The 12,719-nt window shown below is 42.6% G+C and overlaps 1 protein-coding gene across 3 annotated transcripts; it reads left to right on the top strand.

The window, feature by feature from the left end:
* The first annotated feature begins 242 nt into the window (after window positions 1–242).
* Window positions 243–11,288, top strand: MRPS33 (mitochondrial ribosomal protein S33). 3 transcript variants are annotated; one of them, XM_065939624.1, is made up of 3 exons: window positions 243–326; window positions 4,648–4,889; window positions 8,595–11,288. In XM_065939624.1, the coding sequence occupies exons 2-3, from the start codon at window positions 4,675–4,677 to the stop codon at window positions 8,698–8,700; spliced, it is 321 nt and encodes a 106-aa protein (XP_065795696.1). In that variant the 5' UTR covers window positions 243–326; window positions 4,648–4,674; the 3' UTR covers window positions 8,701–11,288. The 3 variants fall into 3 exon arrangements, with proteins under 3 accessions (XP_065795696.1, XP_065795697.1, XP_065795698.1); XM_065939625.1 differs by lacking the exon at window positions 243–326 and adding an exon at window positions 333–468; XM_065939626.1 differs by lacking the exon at window positions 243–326 and adding an exon at window positions 1,667–1,718.
* Window positions 11,289–12,719: the final 1,431 nt, after the last annotated feature.

Raw genomic sequence — 12,719 nt, 5'->3', positions numbered from 1 at the left:
CTACTTCAGAGGCTGGGAGATCCGCGCTAGAGCCATTTCCAGCAAAATACAACTAGCGAACCCTGCAGGACAGTCCATGAAAACCAGGCCTCTCGCACCTGAACCTGCGTGCCCGTCAGTCCTCCGCACACCTGGAGGCGCTGTTCTCACTGCGCAGGCGCCAGGTACGACGTTAAGCGTTCCGGGTCTTTCCCTAAGACTCCTCTCTAGCCACCACGCTTCCGTTTCTCTACTGCTCTCCGCTGGAGTCTCAGGCGGGCGCTTGGGGGCGGGCTGGGGGCCGGCCTTCCGGGAAAAGGGCTCACAGGAGAGAAGGTCACGAGTAGGTAAGGCCGTGTGTGACTTTTAGCGGGGCTCTGTAGTGAGTTGTGGGCGATGGCTTTAGAGACCGAGCGGGGGTCTCCAACCTTGTAGAGTCGCCAAGAATAGGACAAGTCTATTTCATTAACCATCTCGGAGATTTAACAGGTATCATCTAAACAGTTTGGCCTTCTGCTTAACTTGGCGAATTTACCAAACGAAGGGCTCTAGCGCAGTTTCCTCTCCGGCCCAGTTACTCTGATCAGGCAGCATTCAAGTCTCGGTTTCTATGCTCATCAGTCGGCTTTAGGTGTGTGGAAGTCGGGGGTAATGCAGATAAGTTGTATCAGCTTAAATATATTAGCGAAAAGCCCAGCTTGACACTGTTGCTTCCATCACAGGAGGGAGGTGTGATCCAGGCAGTTGGAGCGGGTTGGGAATGTTCTTGTTGAAATGAGTAAAGCTTGGCGTACATTCAGAGCCGTTCATGTCTCTGAGACCCAGTAAAATAATCAGCACCAAGCTTTAAAAATAATAAAGCATTGTGTCTAGATTGGTTTTATGTGTGTGTGTGAAACACGTGTGCACAGTCTGCGACTTCCTTGCCTGATGACTATTCGGTCAGTCATTGTGCCATGATTTCTGCCTGTCACCCTGGCAAGGCAGTGAGATAGTATAACTGTCCTGTAGTAGATGAGAAAAGGAAAGCAAAGAATACATACTACTACAAACACGATAAGACCATTAAAGTGCAAAGGCAAAATTCCAGCCAGCCTTTGTACTCCAAAGCTGGCGCTGTCCACTAACCAGTGGTTTTTAAGAAGCCTGCCTCTGCAGCAGAATTTACACACACACACGTTTCAGCATATGCTTCTAAATACAGCTCCCCGAGATTCACCACACTGAGGAATACCCAGATTAAGAACTCTTGCACAGCAGGGGGCCCGTGGCGCAATGGATAAGCCTCTGACTATGGATCAGAAGAACTCTTGCACATCATCCACACTTTTCAAAGAAAAAAGGCAAACATAATCCAAAGCCAGTTACTGTACAGACCTGATCTTTTTACTGCATCAGACCTATCAGAAAGATACAGAAACTTACCCTTATATGCTAAAGCAAAAATATGGACATTTTCTCCTGTGAGCTTAACATGTCTTGCTCCAGCACATTTCAGTAATTCGTTTTTACTTAGCATCTTCAATCCAGGTAATTTTTCTTCATGATGCTGTTTTATTTAGTTCACATTTAAAGAAAATTTGATATTTTAAGTGGCCTCGTGTGGATAAAAATCTAATTTGCTTGCCTTTTACCTTAACGTCTTTCACACAGTAATCATGTTCTTGTTTGTTTGTTTGTGTTTAAGATAAAGTTGACAGTTTCTGTAAAGGGACATAGAGAATCCTGAAAAGTCCTAGGTAAGGCTTTCCCAATGTTAAAAAAAGAAAGAAATCAAAGTTAGTAAAGAGCAGCAGTTTGCCAGTCTCAGGACCAGTGTTTATGGACAGCAGAACTTTTGAGATGATTTAGTCTATATGAAAGAAAGGATTACCTAGCACTTATGCCATCCTTCATCAGGAACATATAGGTCTGTGCTCTGTAAGAGGCTACAAAGCAGTAACTGGTAATTGTTACAGCCATTTTGTTTGCTTCTATTTAGCAAATGCTTCTTTGTTTCTAGTAAATGTTTCAGGTTTGGAAAGACTTATTCTCTTTCTCCATCAGAAAAGTTCTAGGACTTGGAGTTTGTGATAGGACCATTTCCATAGGATTCTTCTTTTTGTTTTAACAAATCTTTCTGTGTATTTTCTCGTGTGGCTGCACTGGTTCTTCATCGCTGCATGTGGACTTTCCTCTATAGCAGTGCTCGGGCTTCTCATTGTGGCGGCTTCTCCTGATGCAGAGCACAGGCTCTAGTGCGCGGGATCACCAGTTGCAGCACATGGGCTTAGTTGCCCCATGGCACGTGGAATCTTCCCAGACCAGGGATCAAACCCTGCACTGGCATGCAGATTCTTAACCACTGGACTACTAGGGAAGCCCTCCATTGGATTCTAATGAGACCTTATTATCCGTGAGCCATGAGCCCCAGTACTTCGCTGCCTTCCAAGGCTGGCACGGAGATGACTGAGCACCCTGTGATGCTTTCCGTGACCACAGTCCTGGCGAGTCCCTTCTTCCTTATTCCCAGATGTGGTCCCCTCCCCTGTGTTTCCCTGGGTGTCAGTGTTTGTACGTGAGGATACCATTCCACAGGTTCAGCTGCATGGGGTGTGCATCTCCTGTGCATGATTAAATGAGGACAAGGAACGAACAAATGTGTCTGTATATAGAACGTATGAATACCAAGCACGTTTAGGTTTTTGCTCTTTTTAGTTTGCCATCTATTCAGTGCCACTGTCTTATTTCTCACACAGTCCTGCAAGCTTTGTTTTCTGAAAGGGAAACTCATAGTTAGAGACAATAGCTAACTGTTCACCCAATTTTGAGTGAGCTCCAGGAGTTGGTGATGGACAGGGAGGCCTGGCGTGCTGCGGTTCATGGAGTCTCAAAGAGTCGGACACGACTGAGCGACTGAACTGAACTGAAGGGTGGGGGGAAGAGAAAAGATAATGCATGCAAAGAAACTTTTTGTAGCTTTTGAAGGCAACTTCTGGTAATGTGCAAAACCTGATACGTTATTATATTCTCTTCATACGTTACACGGTTAGTGACTTTTTCTCATTGATGAAATTATAAACCTAGCCCTAACAACCCCAATCCATCCCCATCCACAGTGGAGCAAGAGTTGGGAAAGAAGGGAATCCTGGAACAGAGAGTGCTGAAAGGAGCAAGGCTTGCACAGATCCCGGTTTGGAGGGGAGGTGGCGGGGGAGACCTTGGACCTGGCCGCTCTCCCGTTGCTGGCCTTCAGGTGGCACTGTTGCCCAAGATTGCTTGGTTGGTTTTCGGAAGGTAACTGGTTAGAGATTGACCTGAAGTTGGTTTCAGGTCATCCTTTAGACTCTTTCAGTGGATCTTGGAATGGACATGAAAAGTTCTTTAAATACTGGGTATTTAAATTGCCAGAGCAATTTTGAAATTTACTTGGCAGCATTCCTGTTTAGGAGAGGTTTTTTTTTTAATATATTTCTTCGATTGGTTTTTCAAGATAGGTTGATGCCTTTTTTTCTATTCAGAGGTCAGCTCCTTTTCATCCTCGATGAACTGTCCCCCAGGATACTGTCTTAGTTAACAAAACTCTCATGTCACTACAAAAGTTTATGTAAATTAGTATACTCTGCTGACAGTTACCCTTATGTTTGAACTAAAATGGAATGAGAGTTAGTCCACTAGCATCATTCTTTTTTCTAATATAAGAAACTCTCTACTGCTTCTCTAATTGAATTATAGCTGATGTACAATATTATATGTTACAGATATACCCTATAGTGATGCACAATTTTTAAAGGTAGTATTCCATTTATAGTTACAAAATAATACTTGTGAACAGTCTTGATTTTTAGTGTATCACTTATATAATCTTCAATATATTTTACCTGTAATTTCTGCATATTGCAGATATCATTCTTACACTATTTCACCATTTTATGCCTCCAAAGAAAAAGTTACTGTTTTCAGCTAATAGCAAGTTTTCATTAAAACAGAATATGTAAGATGGAAGATAAGACACGTCACATCACGACTCATAAATGCCTTTTATTCAGGAATAGAATGAATCTTTTGAGCCGTCGAGTTGGCTCCTGTGAGACTGCTGTTTCTCCCAGCTGACTCTCAGTCTCTAGGCAGAATCCAACCCAGCAACCTAGAGGCTAAATGACCTCATAATTCATTAGCCGTTCTCAGAGCCATCTGGAGCCCTTGAGGAGAACAGTGTTCAAAGGGCTGATAATAAAGACAACAGCATAATTATTTCTCCACCATGATTAAATCTTTAGATGGCAAGCAGTCAGCATGTTTATTCTGCACAGTGCTGAGGTCGATGTTTTCTGAAGGTATAATAACAGATGCTGTGGCTGGATAACTTGTTTCCCTGTCCTCATCTAGCCTACAAATAGGTAAGCTGACTATCAGTAAATAACCTATTAAATCACAAAACCGTTCATTGTAAAAAGGGCATTACAGCACAGGAATAATCATCTGCGAACACCAAACGTAAAAGATGCGAGCGGAAAGCATGCAAAGGAAATAACCACTCGAACTGTGGATATTTCTCAAGCCCAAGGCATGTCCTTCCAACATGAACTAAGTCATGGGTGGCTCGCTGTGTTTTCATTTTGTAAAGTATTCCTTAGATAATCTGGGAATTTCTTAACATGAACTGTTTGTGTTCTCATTTTTCTGTAGGGCCTCTTGTTCCTTGCTGCTCAAGAAATGTCTTCACTTTCAGAATATGCCTTGCGCATGAGTCGTCTGAGTGCCCGGCTGTTTGGTGAGGTTGCCAGGCCTACTGATTCCAAATCCATGAAAGTGGTGAAGCTGTTCAGTGAGCAGCCTTTGGCCAAGAGAAAGGAGACTTACGACTGGTATCCAAATCACAACACTTACTTTGCACTCATGGGGATACTACGTTTTCTTGGCCTCTACAGGTAATGACCAAAAAAAAAAAAAAAACCACAAAGAGTAACCTATAGGAGGTTTGTTTAATAGATTAGAAAGGGGAAAAATTAGCCTTTTTACTTTTATAGTTTTTTGGTTCTTATAATAGTGCCCAGGTAGTTCAAAAGGTACAGTTGTGGCAGGGGAAAGCTTTCAAAATATCCATAGTGAGTATACTAAGAAAAAGGGAAAAAAAGGAAACATGCACTCACTAGAAGACATGTTAATTATGTCTAAGATGTGACTCCCATTGACTAGATACTGAGCTATAGAGGGACCTTGAATTAGTCGTTAATCTAACAGCGCTCAGTGGATGCAGAGGAAACAGGTCCACACACTGAGCAGATCCCGTTGGTCAGATGAGAAGGGCACAGCTGACCTGCTTCCCGACTGGTGAGGGGAGCCTCCTTTCTCTCCTGACGGCAGTTTTGTTGGATTTCTTACTTCCTTTCACCCTCTTTGGGCATTTTTAATTGGCACCCTTTTTGGTATACTAAAGCTGAAGTTTACCCCTATGGATAATAGGTAATTAATATTATAATAGGATAACAATATGTAATAGTAAGAGTAGCAGGCTCTTTCCACCATGCATTTGTATGTTTGTGCATGTGTAGGAAGTGGGCGCTTAAGATAATATGCTGCTCTAGAAAGAAAAAAGATCAAATACCCCTGTGATCGTTTTTCTTTTTAAAAATGTCTTAAAAAAAATAAAGATAAAAAATGTCTTAATTACCAAACGAATACATGCTCATTATACAAGAATTTAAACAGTACATAATTGTATAAAGTTAAGTGCCTACTTCTTTTTTTTTTTAACGTGTTTTAATTGTCTTAAGGCGATGTTACAAAAATTAATTTGGGACTGTTCGCTCTAATATAATAAGATTAACAGTTCATTCCAAATAACTAGAGATTGGTACATTCATTTACTCAACAGATTTTTTTTTAAGTACCTTCCATATGCAGGCATTTAAGATGGGCACAAGGGAAATGTTCTATGAACAAAATAGATTTGCTTAGTTAATATATCACTAGAGATGATAATCCATGATGTATTTTGAATTTCTGGAATTGCTTTTGGGATTATCTCCCTAAAGTCTTGGCTCAAAAAATAAAAACTAATTTTATTCTTACCCCAAATAAAATATTGAAAGATATGTGTCCTGAGTAGAAAATCATAACCCATACCAAAATTACCTTCAGTTATTTTAATTTACTTTTTTGCTGCTGCTCCCCATTTGTTTGAAAAATAAACCCTCAGCTATCTTCGGGGACAGAGGAAAAACACTTGGCTTTAGTTATCCATGGAGAAGCACAATTATTTTCACGTATGTAGTCACTAGTTAACGGTAAATGGTGCCTCTAACGCAAGGCCTCCTGGGGAGTCAGGCAGGATGAAAGCAGACAAACTTGAGTAAAGAAAATCTTACAAAGACCTACAAAATGGGGAGGCAATCAGGGTCTCAAAAACCGTGACTCATTCCATCAAGCAGGTGCTCGGGGGTTCATCCACAAAGACCCCTGCCTTTCTGCCTTTGGAATTTTCTTTCTGACTGGGGGGTTGTCAGAAATGATTGATGGGAGGGAAGAGAGGAAAAAACATCATAAGTAAATGACGTGGTATGTTACAAAGTTGAATGTGACGCAGAGGAAAAAAATAGTAGAGCCAGCTGAGCAGGCTCAAGAGTGCTGACTAGTCCCTCAGTGGGCAGGGCGAGGATGGATCACAGTATTAAACAGAACGGTCAGGGTAGCCTCACTGAGAAGACGAGGTTTCCGCAGAGACTTGAGGGTGGAGAGTGAGCCGGGGGGACCCAAGGAAGAGCTTTCAAGGCAGAGACCAAAGCAGAGCAGAGGCCTTGCAGAATACGCCTCATCTGTTCCAGGAGCCTCACAGGCTGAAGGGAAAGCCTTGGGACAGGAGGCAGGTTGTGAAGGGTGCTGAGAAAGCAGAGAACGATTTGCCAGGCTGTGGACAGAGGAGTGACATGATCTGACTTATGTCTCAGTAGAATTATTCTGGCTGCTTTTTTGAGAGTGACTTACTTGGGGGCAATCATAGCTAATCCTGAGGAGGGCATGGCAACCCACTCCAGCATTCTCACCTGGAGAATCCCCGTGGAGAGAGGAGCCTGGCCGGCTGCAGTCCATCAGATAGCAAAGTGTCGAACACAACTGAGTGACTAAGCAAAGCACAGCACACAGCTAATCCCAGAGAGGTCTGTTGTAGCTAAACAAACTGGGGGAACTCCTTGGTGGTCCAGCGGTTAAGACTCTGAGCTTTCACTGCCAAGGGCCGGGGTTCAGTCTCTGACTGGGGAACTAAGATCCCACAAGCCACACGGCACAGCCAAAAATTAAAGAATAAAAAAATTAAAAAGCAGCTGTGCTGTGTGTGCTGCGTCGCTCAGTCATGTCCAACTCTGCGACCTGTGGACTGTAGCCCACCAGGCTCCTCTGCCCATGGGGATTCTCCAGGCAAGAATACTGGAGTGGGTTGCCATGCCCTTCTCCAGGGGATCTTCCCAACCCAGAAGTCCAATCAGGGTCTCCTGCATTGGATTGGTTACCAGCTGAGCTACCAGGGAAACCCTAAAAAAACGGCATCAGGAGTTAAAATTGGGCCCAGGAAACCGCTCTCTTACATTTAATTAGTTTACCACTATCCACACTTGTATAGGTGAGGAGTCCAAGGTGCAGAGAGGGAAGAATCCTCACCCAAAGTCACAACTACTAGATGGTGGAGCTGTGACTTGAACCCAGGGTCACATGGGTTCCAGAGCTTACATATTGAAACACTATACTCTTTTAGGCCCTCCTATCCACAGGTTAGCTATCTGTACATTCAACCAACCACAGACTGAAAATATTCGGAAAAAAGAAAAATTCCAGAAAGTTCCAAAAAACAAACCTTGAATTTGCTGTGCACTGGCAACTCTTTATATATAACATTTACATTTATTAAGTATTATAAGTAGATGATTTAAAGTATACAGGAGGATGTGTGTAGATTATATGCTAATGCTATGCTATATAAGGGACTTGAGCACCAGTAGATTTTGGTATCTCTTGGTGGGGGGCTCCTAGAGCCAGTCCTCCAAGGATACTAAGGAATGACCATGTTTGATTGTAAAATGCAGACATTTTTATACAGTACAGGCAGTCTTCAGCTTACACCCCATTCGTACGTACAAACAGCCCTGGCCGCCTTGATCCCTCGAGGACCTGTCTGTAGAGTTGCTCTCTGCTGACCCAGCTTCCCTCTGCCGGAGACTCCCCAGCAGCCTTCTGTGACTCATCCACTGTCATCCAGGCAGCTTCCTCCACACCTGTCCGCTTAGGTGATGATCCCTGGGCCTCCCAGGGTCTCGTGTAGCTCCTGAAGCTTATACCCACTCTCTGCCCCCGTCAATGGGGCAGTCATTAGTGTTGAATCCTACTTATATCGGTTTACACGGACGGGCTTGGCAATTAACTGCTGTTTGTGACCTTGCTTCTGTGAGGGGAAACTGACCTAGAAGGGAACTCTGGGAACACAGCCTGTCTGTACATCGGGCTCCCTGTCCTTTCTGTTCACTAAGCTGTAGAAGTCAGAGTTTGATAACCAGAACCACCTAAGGGGACATTCTAGACAGGTGTACTTTTCCAGTCTGGGTAAAAATACTGGCTAATTATTTTTTTCTTTCTCCTTTCAGAGACGAACATCAGGACTTCAAGGATGAGCAGCTGCGTCTAAAGAAGCTTCGTGGAAAGGAGAAGCCAAGGAAAGGAGAAGGGAAAAGAGCAGCGAAAAAGAAATAGTGCTGGTCCGTCAGGGGAGGACTTCTCTCTCAGCAGCTGAAAGCAGGAGGAAATATATTTACGGTCCATCCACATCCTGGAGGAGTGTCAGCTTCCCAGGTTGAAGACTGTTTGGAGGAATACCATCACGTCTGTGTTGAAATCTAACCCAGTTGAATTGTGACTGGTTTCATTCTCATTCTGCAAAATTATCTGCCTTTGTTCTGTAATCTGAGGTTTACCTTATTCCCCAAAGAAATGGAACACGTGATTATTTATTGTTGAATGACTGGTTTGGGAGGGGATGGGGTGTTGGAGGAGTGGAGGGGAAACTCATTAAATGAACGTCCTCATTACTCCTTTCTTGCCTCCCCACCTAAACCATTCCTGTCATCTCTGCGGCTGTTCAACCACTGTCTCCACCACCAAGCTCACAAACTTGATGTTCCTCTCTGCCTACTCCTTTGAGAATATCTGTAAGATAAGTTTGTGGGATAAAAGGCTGTGCCTGGTAGGAGAGTACTGAATACCTGCTTTATACAAGCTGCCAGAGCCCTGGTAATACAGTCCCTACCTCATGGAACTTTCAGTTCTGTGGGAGAGACTGATATTACATAGTTACACATATACAACTGTATTATATGCTACAAAGGAAAAATCCAGACAGACTTCTGTGAGAATGTGGATGGATCGATGGATTGATCCAGAGGGATAGCAAGAGGCCAAAGCTTCATTAAGTAGTTTAAAGAAGGCCTCCCTAAAGAGCTCTGAAGAGTAAATTAGGGTGGGGCAGAATAAAAATGGTGGAAAAGCATTAGAGGCATAGAGAACATCCACTGGCAAAGCCAGTAGGTAAAAGGAAATGGTCCAGTTTGAGGAACTGAAAAAACAGGAACTAGTATGACTTTAGTATAATGAAACAAAAGCCAGACTGTGAAGGGTTTTGCAAGTTCTTTGAAAAAGCTTGGACTTAACCAGATTAACTTGTATATAGTTAACCAGATTAACTTTTTATTGTATACTAGCAGTGAGTTTCCAATGAGATGCAAGGGCTTCTGATTTTTTTTCCCCCAAGTATTCTAAAGATCTCTAGCACTGTCTAGGAAATATTTTAAATACTTTATTTTTACTGTGGCAAAATCATAAAGGTTAAATCCTGACTGTTTTTAAGTGTACAGTACAGAAGCACTAACTATATGCAGATTATTGTGGAGAATAAAGCACCTTTAACCCCTGTTCCCCACTGGCGAAGCACCAGCAGCCACTGCTCTAGCTGTAATTTTCTTTCCCTGCAACACTGGCAGTATTGGCAGTAACTGCCCTGTGAATAATTCCTGAACTAGTAGGAATCTTGCTCCATATGTTTAGATAGATGGTATTTTTAAAGATACTTATCCAGATGGTATGGCTAGGGCCTATATTACAGTTGATAAAAATAAGAAATACCTAAAAATGGATAATTCCATCTGATAGACATGAATTTCAGCAGAAATCTGAGAATCCATTCAGTTAGAACTTTCCTGAGTACCTGGCACGTGCTAATTGTAGGGACACAGACGAACAGCCTTAGTCCCTAGGATCCTGTGAATGAACATGTGTGTGTTGTAAAGAAGTGACCAGATCCTGGGGACTCAAAGTGAAGATACATTGTTACTCTTGACCAGTGCAGAAGAGCCTGCTGGATAGATGGACTCCAGGATGCTGGGCTGAGAAACAGGCTTGCAGCCTGAACCCAGTGTAGCTAAATGGATGTTCTGAATCACGCCATCGCCACTTTTGCAGGAAAGACTGTAAGAGGAACTTAGGAGCATTAGCTTGATACTTTAAAGAGCGTGACTGCATTAGATGTCAGCAGCTCCCCTGAGTCAGAAAACAAGCCAAGGATTGGTGTGTTGCGCTGATGGTCCCTGAGCCTCCAAGGAGCCTTCACACTACTTGACAGGAAAGCTGTAGACAACTCAGCAGGTTAGCGTGGCACTGTGCCATGCTGAAAATGAGAACTAAAGCTAAAATGCATTTGTACATGAGCTGCACCCTAAAACCAACCAATAAGCAAACACTTTGCAGCTCAAAACAATCTGTACTGAACGGTGGACCAGACGGAAAGTAAAAAAAAGATGAGAGGGAAGAGTCAATTCTCAACTCCATGGAATCAACACATTTCAGGACACCAGCGACCAGCAGTTAAGTGCTAACTGCAACTAGAAAAAAATACATTTTTGGGTTTTGGCTAGCCAGATGGTTTAATTTCTCTGGTCAGAACCAAAACTATTTGTTTTCCCTCTAGTGTTTCATGTGCATGGAGGATTTCACCCTTGAATGGCTTAGTAAAAAGAGACTGGGTTTCTGAAACCCATGATTCAAAACTCATGGTTTTGTGTCTCCAGCTAGGAGACATTAAGTCCCTTACCACCTCTGAGACTTTCTACCTCTGTTAAATCATGATAGTATTTCATGGAATTAATGAAAACATTTGTGAAAAGGACTAGGTATACTATAAAAGGTTAATCAAATATTTTTACAGACAGCTATTTGTATGACTAATGAGAATTGCTTCTGACTTACTAGCAGATTTTTCCAAGGCAATGTCGATAAATACCTGCTAAATATATGAGTTCTCTACATTTATAAGCAGCATGGTAGGTTCAGGAAGAAGGTGTGAGATGCATCTTACTGTTTCTGTAATCATGGGTTCCAGTAACTTTCATTTTTAAAGCACACACAAACATCATAATGCTTTTATTTATGAAGCTCCTTCCACAAAAAAAGTCAGAATTAAAAATTCCACCCTCAAATGGATACATGTATCTGTATGGCTGAGTCCCTTTTCTGTCCCCTTGAAACTATCACAACATTTTTAATAGACTATGCTCCAATATAAAATAAAAAGTTTAAAAAAATAAAATCCCACCCTCTTCACCTTTTTCCTCTTTCCTCACACACTTCTCCCAAAGCTTTTAAGTCTCAAAGTTTAGAGAATGAGAGACAGGAACAAACTTCAAGAGCAAAAGGCAGAGGGAAATGTCTTTCAACCTGCCAATCCTGCCTTCATGGTCCTTAAGTACTCATAAGTTCAAAAGGAAGCATTTCTTTTTAAAAAAATTATATGTATATTTATATATATATTAAATATATATACATATAAAATCACCAAAACAAACAGCAATACATTCAAGAAAACTTAGATGAAACAAGGAAACAAATAGTAAAGCCCTGGATGTGGAGATAACTGGAAAACCAGTAAAAATGTATGCTGAACTTGAAATGTTTTGAAAGATCAATGTGGTTTGAACTATCAGGAACTTTACAAGCAGTGACAACCATGATTGAAAGTAATGTCAATGTTTTTAGAGCACTTACCAGATGTCAGGGATTGTGCTTGGTAAGCCTGATCTTATTTAATTCCCATAAGTATCCCCCCTTTTACAGATGCAGAAACTGAGGCTTAGGTCTTTTGCTAAAAATCACACAGTTCCAAATGTCTTGGACTGAAGGTTAAGTCCAGGCCACCTGACTCCAAAGCCTGTACCTTTTGTGACATGACAGGATAGCACAGATCTGCTAAGTCTGAGGATTGCCGTAACAATAACTACCATTTGTCTGGTGTTTTAGCATTTGCTAAGCACTGTGCTTGGGCTTGCCAGGCGGCTCAGTGGTAAAGAATCCACCTGCCAAAGTAGGAGTTACAAGTTCAATTCCTGGGCAGATCCCCTGGAGAAGGACTTGGCAACTCACTCCAGCATTCTTGCCTGGAAAGTCACATGGGCAGAGAAATCTGGTGGGCTACAGTCCATGGGGTCACAGGGTCGGACACGACTGAGCACAGCACAGCAAGTACTATGCTTAGCTCCTTAAGCCATATCACTTACTTCTTACAGCCACGCTATGAAGTATCACTTTTCCCATTTTATATGTGAACGGCAGTTCAAAGCTGTGGTCCTCAGCTTCCAGCCATAGCTGGAGTCACCAGCAGGAGGTTAGAGGAACCCTGTACCTGGTTCCACTCCAGGCCAATTCAATCAGCATGGGGGTGGGGAGGG

The sequence above is a fragment of the Muntiacus reevesi genome, chromosome 6, assembly GCF_963930625.1.
Source record: "Muntiacus reevesi chromosome 6, mMunRee1.1, whole genome shotgun sequence".
NCBI classification, from domain to species: Eukaryota; Metazoa; Chordata; class Mammalia; order Artiodactyla; family Cervidae; genus Muntiacus; species Muntiacus reevesi.
This window is presented reverse-complemented; position numbering and strand designations above follow the sequence as displayed.